General features: G+C 42.0%; 1 protein-coding gene across 1 annotated transcript; it reads right to left on the reverse strand.

Annotated features, from left to right (window-relative positions):
- Positions 1 to 6045: 6045 nt before the first annotated feature.
- Positions 6046 to 8806, reverse strand: LOC148103198 (butyrophilin-like protein 2). The gene is made up of 5 exons (XM_087838666.1): positions 8650 to 8806; positions 8075 to 8398; positions 7887 to 7988; positions 6802 to 7134; positions 6046 to 6735 (listed from the first exon to the last, which is right to left on the reverse strand). Exons 1-5 carry the CDS (start codon positions 8789 to 8791, stop codon positions 6689 to 6691), a joined length of 948 nt encoding a protein of 315 aa, XP_087694792.1. The 5' UTR covers positions 8792 to 8806; the 3' UTR covers positions 6046 to 6688.
- Positions 8807 to 12230: the final 3424 nt, after the last annotated feature.

A 12230-nucleotide genomic window follows, 5' to 3' on the forward strand; every position in this document is an offset into this window, starting at 1 on the left:
TGGGCACCGGCAACTTAGGAGAGGTTGAATACACAGACCATCCCTTGGACGCCATTCAGCATGCCCAGCACAAGTGATGTTGATGTATAGATTGTGGAATAAAATTGAGGTACAGGTGGTCGGAAGGGCACACAGCAGGAATGTCTCACACCCACCTCAGTGAAACAACTGTACGCCAAAGCCCTGCATGTGAGGCGGTGTGATGGAGTGGGGATGAGGAGGGGAGGGAAGTGAAGGCAAAGTACTCTCTCGTGGGGCCAGGTCCCCCACTGACCCAAGTAGGCACCCCTGGAAGCCACAAAGGCACATCCGGACGGGGGCCTATATTAGCACCACCACCAAGCCCCACGGAGCCTGGGGTGGGGGGCGCACATCGTAACCCACCACAGAGGAAAATACATCCACCAAAACATTCAATAATCTCTCTGACTGCATAAGACAAAAGACACCACGGCTGAGTTTATTCTCCACCTCTGTACTAATTTTAAAGTTAACTATTGTCTTTTTTTTGTGGGTTTTAAATGTGGTGAATACTTGACAAACAAAGTAAAAACAAAAAAGACAATTATAAATTAAAGGGCCTTGGAGATGTCATTCAAACTAACACCATTGCACATCAAAACATACATGTGAGTAACAGAAAGAATGAAAAAACATTTCAGAATAATTCTAAGGTGGAAACCGAAATTATTCTTTTTAGAGCATTTTGAAATCACTGAAAGGTAGGTGAATTATGGACAATTTGAAAAGGCTTTTACTTTGGAAGGCAAAATCAGAATGACTTGATATTGATATGGTATCACTGTGGGGCTGTATACTGTTGATCTAACATGGATTCATCCTGTGGAAACAGCAAAATTCTGTTTAAGAGCATTTTGAAATCGTTAAAAGAGTAGGTCATATATGCTAAATTTGAAAGGGCTTTTATTTTGGAAGGCAAAATCAGACTGACTTGATTTTGATATGGTATCACTGTGGGGTTTGATACTGTTGATCTAAAGTGGAATTATCTTGTGGAAACAGTCCCAAACTAAACCTAAAGCCGGCATAGATAAACCCTACGTTGCAGGCCTGTATTGACCCTGTGCACGAGAAAATGCTAACTTCCTGGTTTGAGACTGGATGTGGGGTTGTACATTTCCGGTAGCTTTACTTTGCGGTCAATCGCTACTGCGAAGATATCCTCCAAAATCATGTCCACAACTCGAAAACGGAAAGATGGCGTTAAGTTACAAAGAGCAGGAGGTGGGAACACTCACCACTGTGTGTCATAAAAAATCTAATGATCATTTTTGACGTTTAAAGAGTTTAGATCGATCAGTTGTTTACATCACTCAACACAAGCAGAACTGCAGCAGAAGACACATCGTCCACATTCAGAAGCACATCTCTGTACAGTGACTGGTCTCATGATTTAAACAGGCAAATGTTCAGCATTCAAACTACAGGTGAACAATAGTCAAACCAGATGTTTCCCGTTATGTCGAGATCAGCTCGTCAAGTACACACCTACACAGCATGTTAACAAACCGTGAAAAAAAAGCCACACAAAAATGAATGATTGCTGGTAACGGTTTCTATACATTAGTATTTACGAAGGGTATGTTGTGACTTACCTTCAAAATTACAGCGGTCCCTCGCTATAACACGGTTCACCTTTCACCTCGCTGTTTCACAGATTTTTTAGTGCAAGTTTGCATGTTTTTGGTTTTTTTTACGTCACATTGTGTCCTGATCACTGCAGACGATCTCCTCCGTGACGTCTCTCCTGTACAGCATCGCTGCATCGATGCTAGCAGTGTGACTCTGAAGTGCAGTGCTGTATGTCCACGATGTCCACCAAACGTTTTGCACCGTCAAAAAATAAAATTGGCTACTTGATTTCACCTATCACTGGTTATTTTTAGAACATAACACCCGCGATAAACGAGGGACACTGAGAAATATAACATTTGAATCCCTTTTCTCTTTTGCTCTGAGGCGCGGGGAAAAATATCGACAAGTCGATGAACATCGTTTACAGATATATTGGGTAAATGCCCGAGACATCTATAGAAATGTAAATCGCCGCTTGATTTATTCATTTGCTTAACTTGTTTTGGACCGTAAACAGGGCGTGAATAGGACACCGGAAACAGAGCTCCCCACAGGAGTTTCTGCACCGGAAGTAGCATATGCTAACGTGCACATAGTCAATTGCTCCAGTATAAATCCAAAACGATCTCCCAACCGGAAGTTCTTCACTCAACGATCAATAAATAAATAAATAAACTCAGTACCTTGTGAAACGTGCACTTCCCACCAGATTAATCCAGGCAACAAGTTGTCTTCAGCTCCTTCAGAAACACTCCGCTCTGAATGCAGTAGCACAAAGATGAGGAAGGTCCGTGATCTCCACGTGCTCCACAAGCTACCTGTTTTAGCTTCCCACGTTGCCAGAGGTACTCTGAGTGACTCGGGCACTCAGAGTGACTATCCGGGGTCTGTCCGTCGTTATCCAGTTCGGTAACGATCCTCTGCAGCTTGTTACTTCCACAACTTTAGCGAAACGGCAGCTACAGTAGTCCTTATTAGCTAACGGCTGGGTTAGCCTCGCTTTAACTTAATGCCTGCACGGCCGCAGTAAACAAAACACACAGTCCAGCAGCTTCACGCCGAAACTTTACGTGTCACGTCACTAACTTACCGACACTGTGACTTATCTTTCTGAAAAGTCGAAACACACTCACTGATACTACATAAAAACAAGCTAACTTCTCCGGATGCTCCGTGTAACTCACGCACCACCGCCCTCTCTCCTCGCGCTCTCTTTTTTCTCTTTTTCCTTCTCCACCCTGTGTTACCTTCACAGACCTTATCCCCGTAGGAAATTACAGTTCTCACAAACAAGTCACAAGAAAAGAAAGATAACGTATTTTAAACAATGCAAACATGTTTTTAATCAGTTGACATGAACTTTGATCTTTTTAATATACAAGAAAATTTAAATAAATGAACTCTTTGATATTTATATTCTTAGACTTTACTTATCTTTTACTATTTATGCATCTTTTTAACTCGGGTTACATAATGAAAGCATACTATACTGTAAGAACAGAGGTTTATGGCTCCATAGTGTAGAGGTTAACATGTTCAGTGGTGACAATAATTGCCTTTGTGTTGCATTTGGTGTAAAACATGCAGAGCTGTGTGCTGTGACAGCGTCTTGTGATGAGGGAGCAGCTGAAAGTAGCTGCTGTACGAACACGTCCATGACTGAGTGGTCTGTTTGAGGGGACGGAGGTGAGTCTGTCACTCGGATCTACATCCGAACAGAATCAAGTTTTTAGGATGATGCAACTTTACAGAAATAAAATAAACTACAGTGAGGGGCTTCATTTAGTGAACTCATGTTACAGAGTTTGTCGTTTGAATGCTTAAACCACTGCAGAGAACAACAGCAATCTCTCCTCCTCGACCAGGACAGGTTTACCGTCCTCCTCTAAATGTCACACAATAATAAAATGGACTCAAAACCCAAACTGGACAAAAGGGAATCCCAGTGAAGAACAGACGGTTTTCATTATTACAGTCAGGTTGTACAAACCAACATGTGTTAACTCACTAAGTTAACCCAGAGTTTGCTCATACGTTCACATGAAAGAGGCGGTGCTGGCAGCATGTAACCAATCTAAAGGGGGTGTTTGATGGATCACATGACTCCACAAAAAATGATCCCTACGAGCTCCACCTACTAAAACACATTATCAGATAGGGATGAAAAATCTATAAAAGAACACTATTGTGAAAACGAATGCTGCAGCAAATCATTAACCTGCTGATTTAAAGCACAGAGCAGTGAAATAATGGTTTTGTTGCTGAGCGCGCTCTCAGTGCTGCTGATTATTTCTCCGTGATGGCTGCACATTAAACTGGACCAACTGAAACTATAAAGCTTGTTGTCCAACAGCCTGTGGAGCTTCATTTTAATGCACATCACAGTGAAATGAACGTGAGTGGTTGAACAGGTGTGCACTGCTATGCAGATGACACCCAGCTTTAACCATGAAGCCAGATAACACTTGCAAATATGTAAGACTGCGTTCTTCCATTTGTGCAACATCTCTAAAGTTAGAAATATCCTTTCTCAGAGTGATGCTGAAAAACTAGTTCATGCATTTATTACTTCCAGCCTGACGACTGTAATTCATTATTATCAGGAAGTCCTAAAAACTCGCTGAAAAGCCTTCAGCTAATCCAAAATGCTGCAGCAAGAGTCCTGACAGGGACTAGAAAGAGAGAGCATGAAGTGGCTGCTTGGTGTCTCCAGAGGTCTGAGAACTGCTCGCTGCTCTGCACAGCATACTCTATGTTTGTTTTTTTCCAAACTGCTGAGACGACCATGACCTGGATGACTGGGACACTACACAGACTTAGAGTTTAAAGCATCTTGAGACGGCTGTTGTTGTAATTTAGGGGTACATAAAGAGAAAGAAAGAAATCTAGAAAGTCAGAGCAGCTGTCTGTGTTATGACTTACCATCAATATGATCATACTTCAAAAAGCAATATCATCATGTTCAATGAATCCAAATCAACCTGATGATCAAATGACCTCAGATGAGCTGCTTCCTGAGTGGATTTGTTCCCTCTGTAGTGTTGAACATGAACAGCTTAGCAGGACGAAGAAAACGAGACAAAACCTCAGTGTGTAAGAACAGGATCAGAGCCTGAAGTGAGAAACTCCTCCATGATCTACATCCAGACTTCAGCAGAGCCAAACTGGATCAGACTGTCTGCTGGACTCTTACACATTCAGAGCTCAACATATACACTACACACTAAATAGTTGGATGGTGTTTACTGGCAGTGTTTTGTTGCTGTTTCAGACTCTGAATCTGAAGCTCAGCAGTGTGTTTCCTGTGTTTCTGTCTTCACATTGTTCCTTAAAGCAGCGGTCTCCAACTTTTTTTGCGCCACGGACCGGTTTATGCCCGACAATATTTTCACGGACCGGCCTTTAAGGTGTCACGGATAAATACAACAAAATAAAACTAGTACCGGTACCGAAAAAAAGAAGATTTATTCATAACACACGTGAAAAGACCCAGGAAAACCGAGTTAACGATCAAAACGATAACAAAATAACACTGAAAACCGATAAAAACCCTGAAAACTATACATTTCACACCTGAGCCTAAACTCTCGCGGACCAGTACCAAACGACTCACGGACCGGTACCGGTCCGAGGCCCGGGGGTTGGGGACCGCTGCCTTAAAGGTTCCTCCATGTTTTCTCACTGTTGCTCTGATCCATGCAGATCACCATTACAGGCATTCAGCTTTCTTCTTCTACTCCTTCTTCTCTGTGTGCCATGTTTGAATCATCCATCTGTAGTCAGGAGCAGCCGCTCCATCACCACAGCAGAACAACAACACTGGATCAGATTAAATTGTTACGACGAGGTTAAATTCATGGAACAATAATTATTATAATAATTTAGATCAAAACCAAATTGACAAGTTAAAAAAGGCGAGTGAGAACAAAAAGCGTTACTATGGTTACTATGGACCTGTGATCATGCTGACATCACTGATCAGTCACACAGATCAAACTGATTGTTACGGCCCGTCTAGGCGTGGCCAGACCATAATATACGGCTGATCCATCCCCGTGTGACCGTGAGCAGCACATCGCATAATTAGTACATTTTGATGGCGATTCATTTACAATGAGTGGGTTCAACACAAAGGAGCGGACTTCAGCTTCGGGGTGGAGCTAACAGCAATACAACAAACAAACGGGGCTCAAGGTGTGATGGCTGCACAGGATGAGCCACACCTCAGCATTACTTCACTTTAGTTTGCTTTGCAGTCACTACTTTAAATATATTCTACTCATTGTCCAATATTGTTCCTTTATTATTTGTTTTTATTACACCTTCCAATGTTTAGAAGGCGTGCACACATATGAACACTGCAAGGTCAAAGTTCTGTTTTAGATTAATACATCTTTCTGTGTTTGAGTCACCTGGGGTTTCTCTCCTGTCTGGCAAAAGGGCTGGGAGAGCTGAAGTACCACTGACAGCCGTCGTGCTTCATTGCCTGGAGGGTGTTTCAAGTTTGTTTAATTGTTTTGTATTAGTTGGTTACATGGCAGCCATTTTTTCCCCCGTGTGTCATGTGGTTTAGCTAAACCAGTATTAACGTTCCCCCGTGTGTCGTTTCAGGAGCTCAGTCTGTCTTATGTTTGTTTGAGGTTTTGTTAATTGTTATCTTGAGCTTAGTCTATTGAGTTGACCTGTTTTGCTGGTCTGCCTGTTTAAGTTCTGGCTTTGTTAAATATCTGTTTATACTTTTGGGTCAATAAAACCCAATTTTTTAAATTAAACACCTGGGTCCTTTATGCTTTACTGCTTGGTCCCTGAGACAAGGATACAAACAACATATTCAAAGAAATTAAACCAAATGACAGCAGCGTACCTCCAAAACTGACAAAAACAGGAGAAAACAGTGATCAAATACAAAGGCAGTCCACCCCTACATGCTCCTGTGTAAATATGTTGTCTCCATGTAGTTAGCCAATCAGCAGGCACCGTCTCCGGGATCCACCAATGACAGAAATGCACCTGCACACTTACATTTGCACATGAGAGACAACATTACGACAGCAGTCGTAACACTGATCGATCAGCCGTCAGAGGAGTCGGATCAATGGAGCTGCTTCTGGTCCTGATGTCCTCTGTTTGATCCTGGACCTGCAGAGGAGACTCGAGACAGTCAGACACAATCACATAAGCCAGCAAACAAACAGACAAACCAACCTTTGACTTTGAGCTTCACGGTTTTCTTTCTGATGAAGGTTCCCTTCCTCCAGACCAAACACTCGTACTCTCCACTGTCTCTCTCTGTGGGCTGTTTCAGGGTCAGGCTGAGGTCTCCAGTTTCCAGCAGGTCTTTGTTCATCACAGTTCGGTCTTTGTAAACCTCGTGCTGTTCTTCAAATTGGTTTGGGCCGTTTGTAAACATGTGGGCCTTCTGGAACGGCTCGTAACGTTCCCATATCACTTGAACTTCCCCCGACAGGTGTTTTGTGGTTTTGAAGGGTAGCTGGACAGACTCCACCCCCTCCTCCACCTCCACCTTCACCGGAATCACTGAAAGAGCAACAAACACAGACAGCAGCAGGTTTTCAGAGGTGTAGAGAAATGCCATGTCCTGTTTGAATCATCCATCTGTAGATTCACTGAATGCTGGAGGTTCAAACAATCTAACACACAAAGTCTGATTTGTGTTTACAGAGCTGCTCAGAGCAGATCTCGCTGTTCTCACAGGGGGAACGTTATCAGGTTTTCTCCTGGAGGTCAAAGTTCAGCAGGTGTTCGCTTCTCATTTTACACTCTGATCCTCGAGGACACAGGAGGAGCTTTCAGACCAAACTGTCCTGCAGACTCTCTGAGAGGAGCTCCTCCAACATCTACAGACTAACAAAGACTTGTTTTCTGTTTGAACGACACCACCAGCAGGGACAGGCTAATGTAATGGAAAAAGGTCTCCCCAATCTTACTGGTGGAATTGGAAAAGAATACAAAAAACTCCCACGAATGAGAAATGTGGGTGTTACACAACTCTTATAGCAAGGGGATGTAAAATATAAAAGGAAAACACAAAGTGGTCCTATTTACATAAGCAACTGAAGTTTGTATATGCAGGTAACGATGTACAGAAACATGTATAGACAACTGTACGGAGTAAGATAGCAGTAAGATGAACAATGGGCTGTGACTTTGATCATTAATATGCAAATTAAATATTTACATATTAATGAATAAATTAGCGGAACAAGTCAAGAAACCACCAGAGGAGGCTAACTATATGCATTATGGGTAGTGTAGTATGAGAGACTCACCTGACACCAAGGCATGACGGAAATGAAACAAAAGACTCGCAGAAACAACCACAAGAAGAAGCAGGAACACCAGGAGAACTGTGGCCCAGGACGGAAACGGTTCTGTGGACAAACAAAACAATATCACATGACTGCTGAACGCTGTACTCAATCTGCTCTGACCTCTGACCTGTAGCTACATGTCTGACCTTTGACCTGCAGCACTACTTTCTGTCTCAGGATGTCTTTGTCCCTGTAGATGGTGCAGATGTATCCTCCACTGTCTCTCTCTGTGGGGTGTTTCAGGGTCAGACTGAGGTCTCCAGTTCTCAGCAGGTCTTCGTTCATCTTCGTGCGACCACAGTAAAGGTCGTCCTGGTGGTCGCTTCCATTTGAACACCCATGGACCATCATGAGTTCTCGGTCAGAGTGAGTCCACTTCACTGTGGTGTCCTCAGGCAGGTCAGGTGTTGTGTTGCAAGGCAGGATGACGGAGTCTGAGCCTTCCTCCACCTTCACCTCCACCTGCTGGTCTGAGAGGACAAGAAACCACAACATCAGCAGCAGCAGTAACACTGATGATAATCAAGGCATCTGTGTTTGTGATGGTCTCTTTCTCTCTCCAGTTTTGTTTTGATGTTTCCAGACTGGTTGCGTTTAGAAAATGTTTCTGCCATTTTTTAGGTTTAGCCCCTTTCTACTACCTTTTACTGTGACCTCTGACCTGTGTCAGCACTGTACTCATCTTTGACTTGTAATTACAGACGTTATTGGGGTTTTTGACCTTTGACATGCAGCTGTACGTCTGTCAGTTTCAGTTCCTCCCTTCCAGTGCGGATGGAGCAGGTGTAGTTGCCACTATCAGTCGGTCGGGGGTTTCTCAGAGTGAGGCTGAAGTCTCCAGTGTCCAGAGCATCAGGCCTCATTGACGTGCGCCCGCTGTAACGCTGGTTTTGTCCTGTTACATCATCAGTTTCTTCTTGTCTCAGATGGACAGATTTGGGGTTGAGATCAGTGCGAGTCCATATCATTGTGGGGTCCTCAACTACAAAACCTGTGTACTGACAGGGCAGCAGGACAGACTTTGCCCCCTCATACACCTCCACCATCACAGCCAGGACATGCTGGGAAACTGGAAGGAGACACAAACACAAAAAACACTAATTAACTTTAACTAACCCGTATAACGAGGATAGAAAGAGACTGAAATCCCCCTGATTTTTCTCTCCCTACATCTGAGCAAGTGTGGAAAGGTTTAATATTTTTATGTGTGAAATGATAAAGCTCTAAAAAAGAGCTTTTCCATACAGTGGGATGAAAAAAGTTTTGGCAACCTTGTTAATAGTCATTATTTTCCTGCCCAACAATCGTTGGTTGTTCCAATAAAAATGTCAGTTAAATATATCATATAGGAGACACACACACTTGGATTAACAGAAAGTGTGCAATAATTGATTAACAAAATCAGGCAGGTGCATAAATTTGTTGTCATGTTATTGATTCTAAAACCTTTAGATCTAATTATTGGCTCGGTAAGCTCAGTGACCCCTGACCTACATACACAGGTGTAGAAAGTGTAGCTGCACTGCAGCAGCTACGTTTCAGATAACAGAAAATTGCTGACTGGGTTTCCCATGAACTGGTGAAAGACTGCACGAGATGAAGTCAAGCTATCTAATGGATAGCCACAGATAGTGGATATGTAATTATGCAATTAGACCCATTAGTCTGACACAGAGACAGACAACCATTCACACTACGGGCAAATTAAAATCACAGATTAACCTCAACCCCACTGACTGCATGTCTTTGGACTGTGGGAGGAAACCCTGAGAGAACCCACTCATACAGGAGGAGAACATGCAAGCTCCACACAGAAAGGCCAGATGCTGCAGTGAACTCAGAACTTACAGTGCATCAGTAAATTCATCGACTCGGGAATTTTCTTCTCTCCTTTTTAAATCCTCTGCAGCAGCATCAGAATTATGATGCGAATGCCAAGATCAGCTCTGTCTCCTCTGGTTCATGTGTTTCTTTTATCTTTTTATTTCTTCATTTCTATTTGTGTTGTTTCAGTTATTAAAATATATCTGGTGTACAGTATGATGATGTCTAAGGCAGGACAGGCAGGAGGAAAACATGGGGTGGAGGAGACTTTAGGAAGATGTAATAAATGACTAGAGCACAAATAGAAATGAACAGCATATCGCCAACTGCTCTGTTGGTAAGAGAAAAAACAACAACAAATGTACAACGTCTGGAAAACAAACATCTAAAAATTCACAGCTACATAAATCCACTTAAATCTTATCGTGGTGTGTGTGAGAGCGAGAGTGTGTGTTCGTCTTCATCACAAAATGTATGAGGGTGGGAATCTGCTAATTATTTTTCTTTTATTTAGTTGGACACTTACAAAGTTAATTATTGTGTGATAATTTAATTAAAAACAGAATCATTGATAGTGAATATTTCTAGATCTACTATCACTCCAGTAATAAGGATTTCAATTTGAAGATGAAGTTTAAAAAAGCTAAACTCTCAATGCAAAAAGTACTTTTTCAATTTTCAGTTTTTAAAGATGTTTTTGAAAATAACTATGAAATTAGTTAACAAATCAGTCATGCAGTGTGATGAAAGGAGCTCTCTGATTGGTTAGAGCAGGGGTCCCCAATCCCAGTCCTCGAGGGCTAGTGTCCCTGCAGGTTTTAGATCTCACCCTGAGTCAACACACATGAATCACATGATTAGTTCATTACCAGGCCTCTGGAGAACTTCAGGACATGTTGAGGAGGTAATTTATCCATTTAAAACAGCTGTGATGGCTCAAGGACACATCCAAAGCTTGCAGGGACACCGGCCCTCGTGGACTGGGATTGGGGACCCCTGGGTTAGAGTAACACAAACATGCACTGATGCTAGCATTAGCTGTTTTAGCACATTAGCTTAAGAGGTTCAATGTTGCACAGAGTGTGAATGCTGGAGCTAAAAGTCCTTTGTACGAGCACACACACCTCTTAATAATGCTAAAGCTAATGGTTCAAACAGGAGTGTAGAAAAAAATCCAGGTCAGTCTCCAAAGTAAATTTAAAAAAAATTCCTACATGTATTTACTAATCTGTATTTTACTGTACAATTAAACACCAAATCAAAAAAGCTTTATGTCAATGTGTGTGAATCTCTTGGTCTTCCATATCAGACATCTGGTGCTTTGACACACCTGGAACACTGCACAGCCAAAAGTCCTCAATTTAAAAAGTCCAGAGCACGTTTGTGCGTTCGGAACAAACTGTTACAAATAAACCAAAAACTAAATGTTGTTTGTTAAGTTTAACAATGACCTGTGAATCAGTGAAGCTTAAAAAGGCACCAGGATGAACCAGTGTGGGGACTACACTACACAACTAATACATTTGACATTATGAGCACTTTGTTAAACTGACCTGCTGCAAAAACACACTGTTCTCATTTATTTAGCTGAAGCTACAATAGATCTGGCACCAGGCTTCTTTTATAACCTTTAATGTGGCCAAACTTCACTACAGGCAGTACTGTGGTACTATTAGTGAGACAGGACAGGAACATTTCTTAAACAGATGAGCAGATACCAGGATCATGAGCATGAAGCCTGCAGATTTCAGCAGGAGTAAAGTAACTGCAGTGAGTAGTTATACATGTTACACACTTCAAATTATTTTAAATAACCGTGTGTGTGTGTGTGTGCATTCAAAGAGCGCTCTCACCGAGTACCAGCAGCACGAACAACAGCAGCAGCATCTCCTTCTCTGGGAAAAACCTTTAGTCAGAAATCACTGTGGTGTTCGCTGCACTGCAGGCTTTGCTGCACGACGAAAAGTTTCCTGATAAGAAGACCCTCCTGAGTTCCTTCAAAATAAAATCCTTTACAGAAAAGGACTTTCAACATTAAACTCGGAGGAGAAGCGTTACAGCATGTCTCACACAAACTACTGACAGCTTTTAGCAACATGTGGATTTATATTCTGCTGGAACCTGAAGCTGAAAAGAAGGTTTGAAAGGGAGGACGTCAGTTTTAGTCTCTCTAATAGAAATGTTAAAGTTCTGCAAAACTGACAATAAGTTTTCAACCTATGAAAAATGTTTTTATAGCTTTAAAAATAAAATTCAACTCTTCAAGCTCATGACTTTGTTTTTTGAGTTTTATTCTTTGACTCCTGCTGCAGTTCTTATGTGTTAAAAAACACAAATTAATAATGTTTAAAAAATTAAGTATTATAATTACTAAGAAAATGTTTGGAATCATTTGTAAAAGGAGTACAGCGTGTTTAAGAAGTTTAAAGCATCACTTTGGTTTTAGCTAACGAGCTCGCGCCATGTTGGAGATGATCA

The sequence above is a fragment of the Neolamprologus brichardi genome, chromosome 3, assembly GCF_056152115.1.
Source record: "Neolamprologus brichardi isolate AB-2024 chromosome 3, ASM5615211v1, whole genome shotgun sequence".
Lineage (NCBI taxonomy): Eukaryota > Metazoa > Chordata > Actinopteri > Cichliformes > Cichlidae > Neolamprologus > Neolamprologus brichardi.

Excerpts from the sequence above, each read along its gene's own strand:
- LOC148103198 (XM_087838666.1), bottom strand. The coding sequence starts at position 8,791 with ATGAGGCCTGATGCTCTGGACACTGGAGACTTCAGCCTCACTCTGAGA. Across the intron at positions 7,135-7,886 it reads CCGTCATGCCTTGGTGTCAG|TGATTCCGGTGAAGGTGGAG; the intron begins GTGAGTCTCTCA and ends TTGCTCTTTCAG. Across the intron at positions 6,736-6,801 it reads CGTGAAGCTCAAAGTCAAAG|GTCCAGGATCAAACAGAGGA; the intron begins GTTGGTTTGTCT and ends TCTCCTCTGCAG.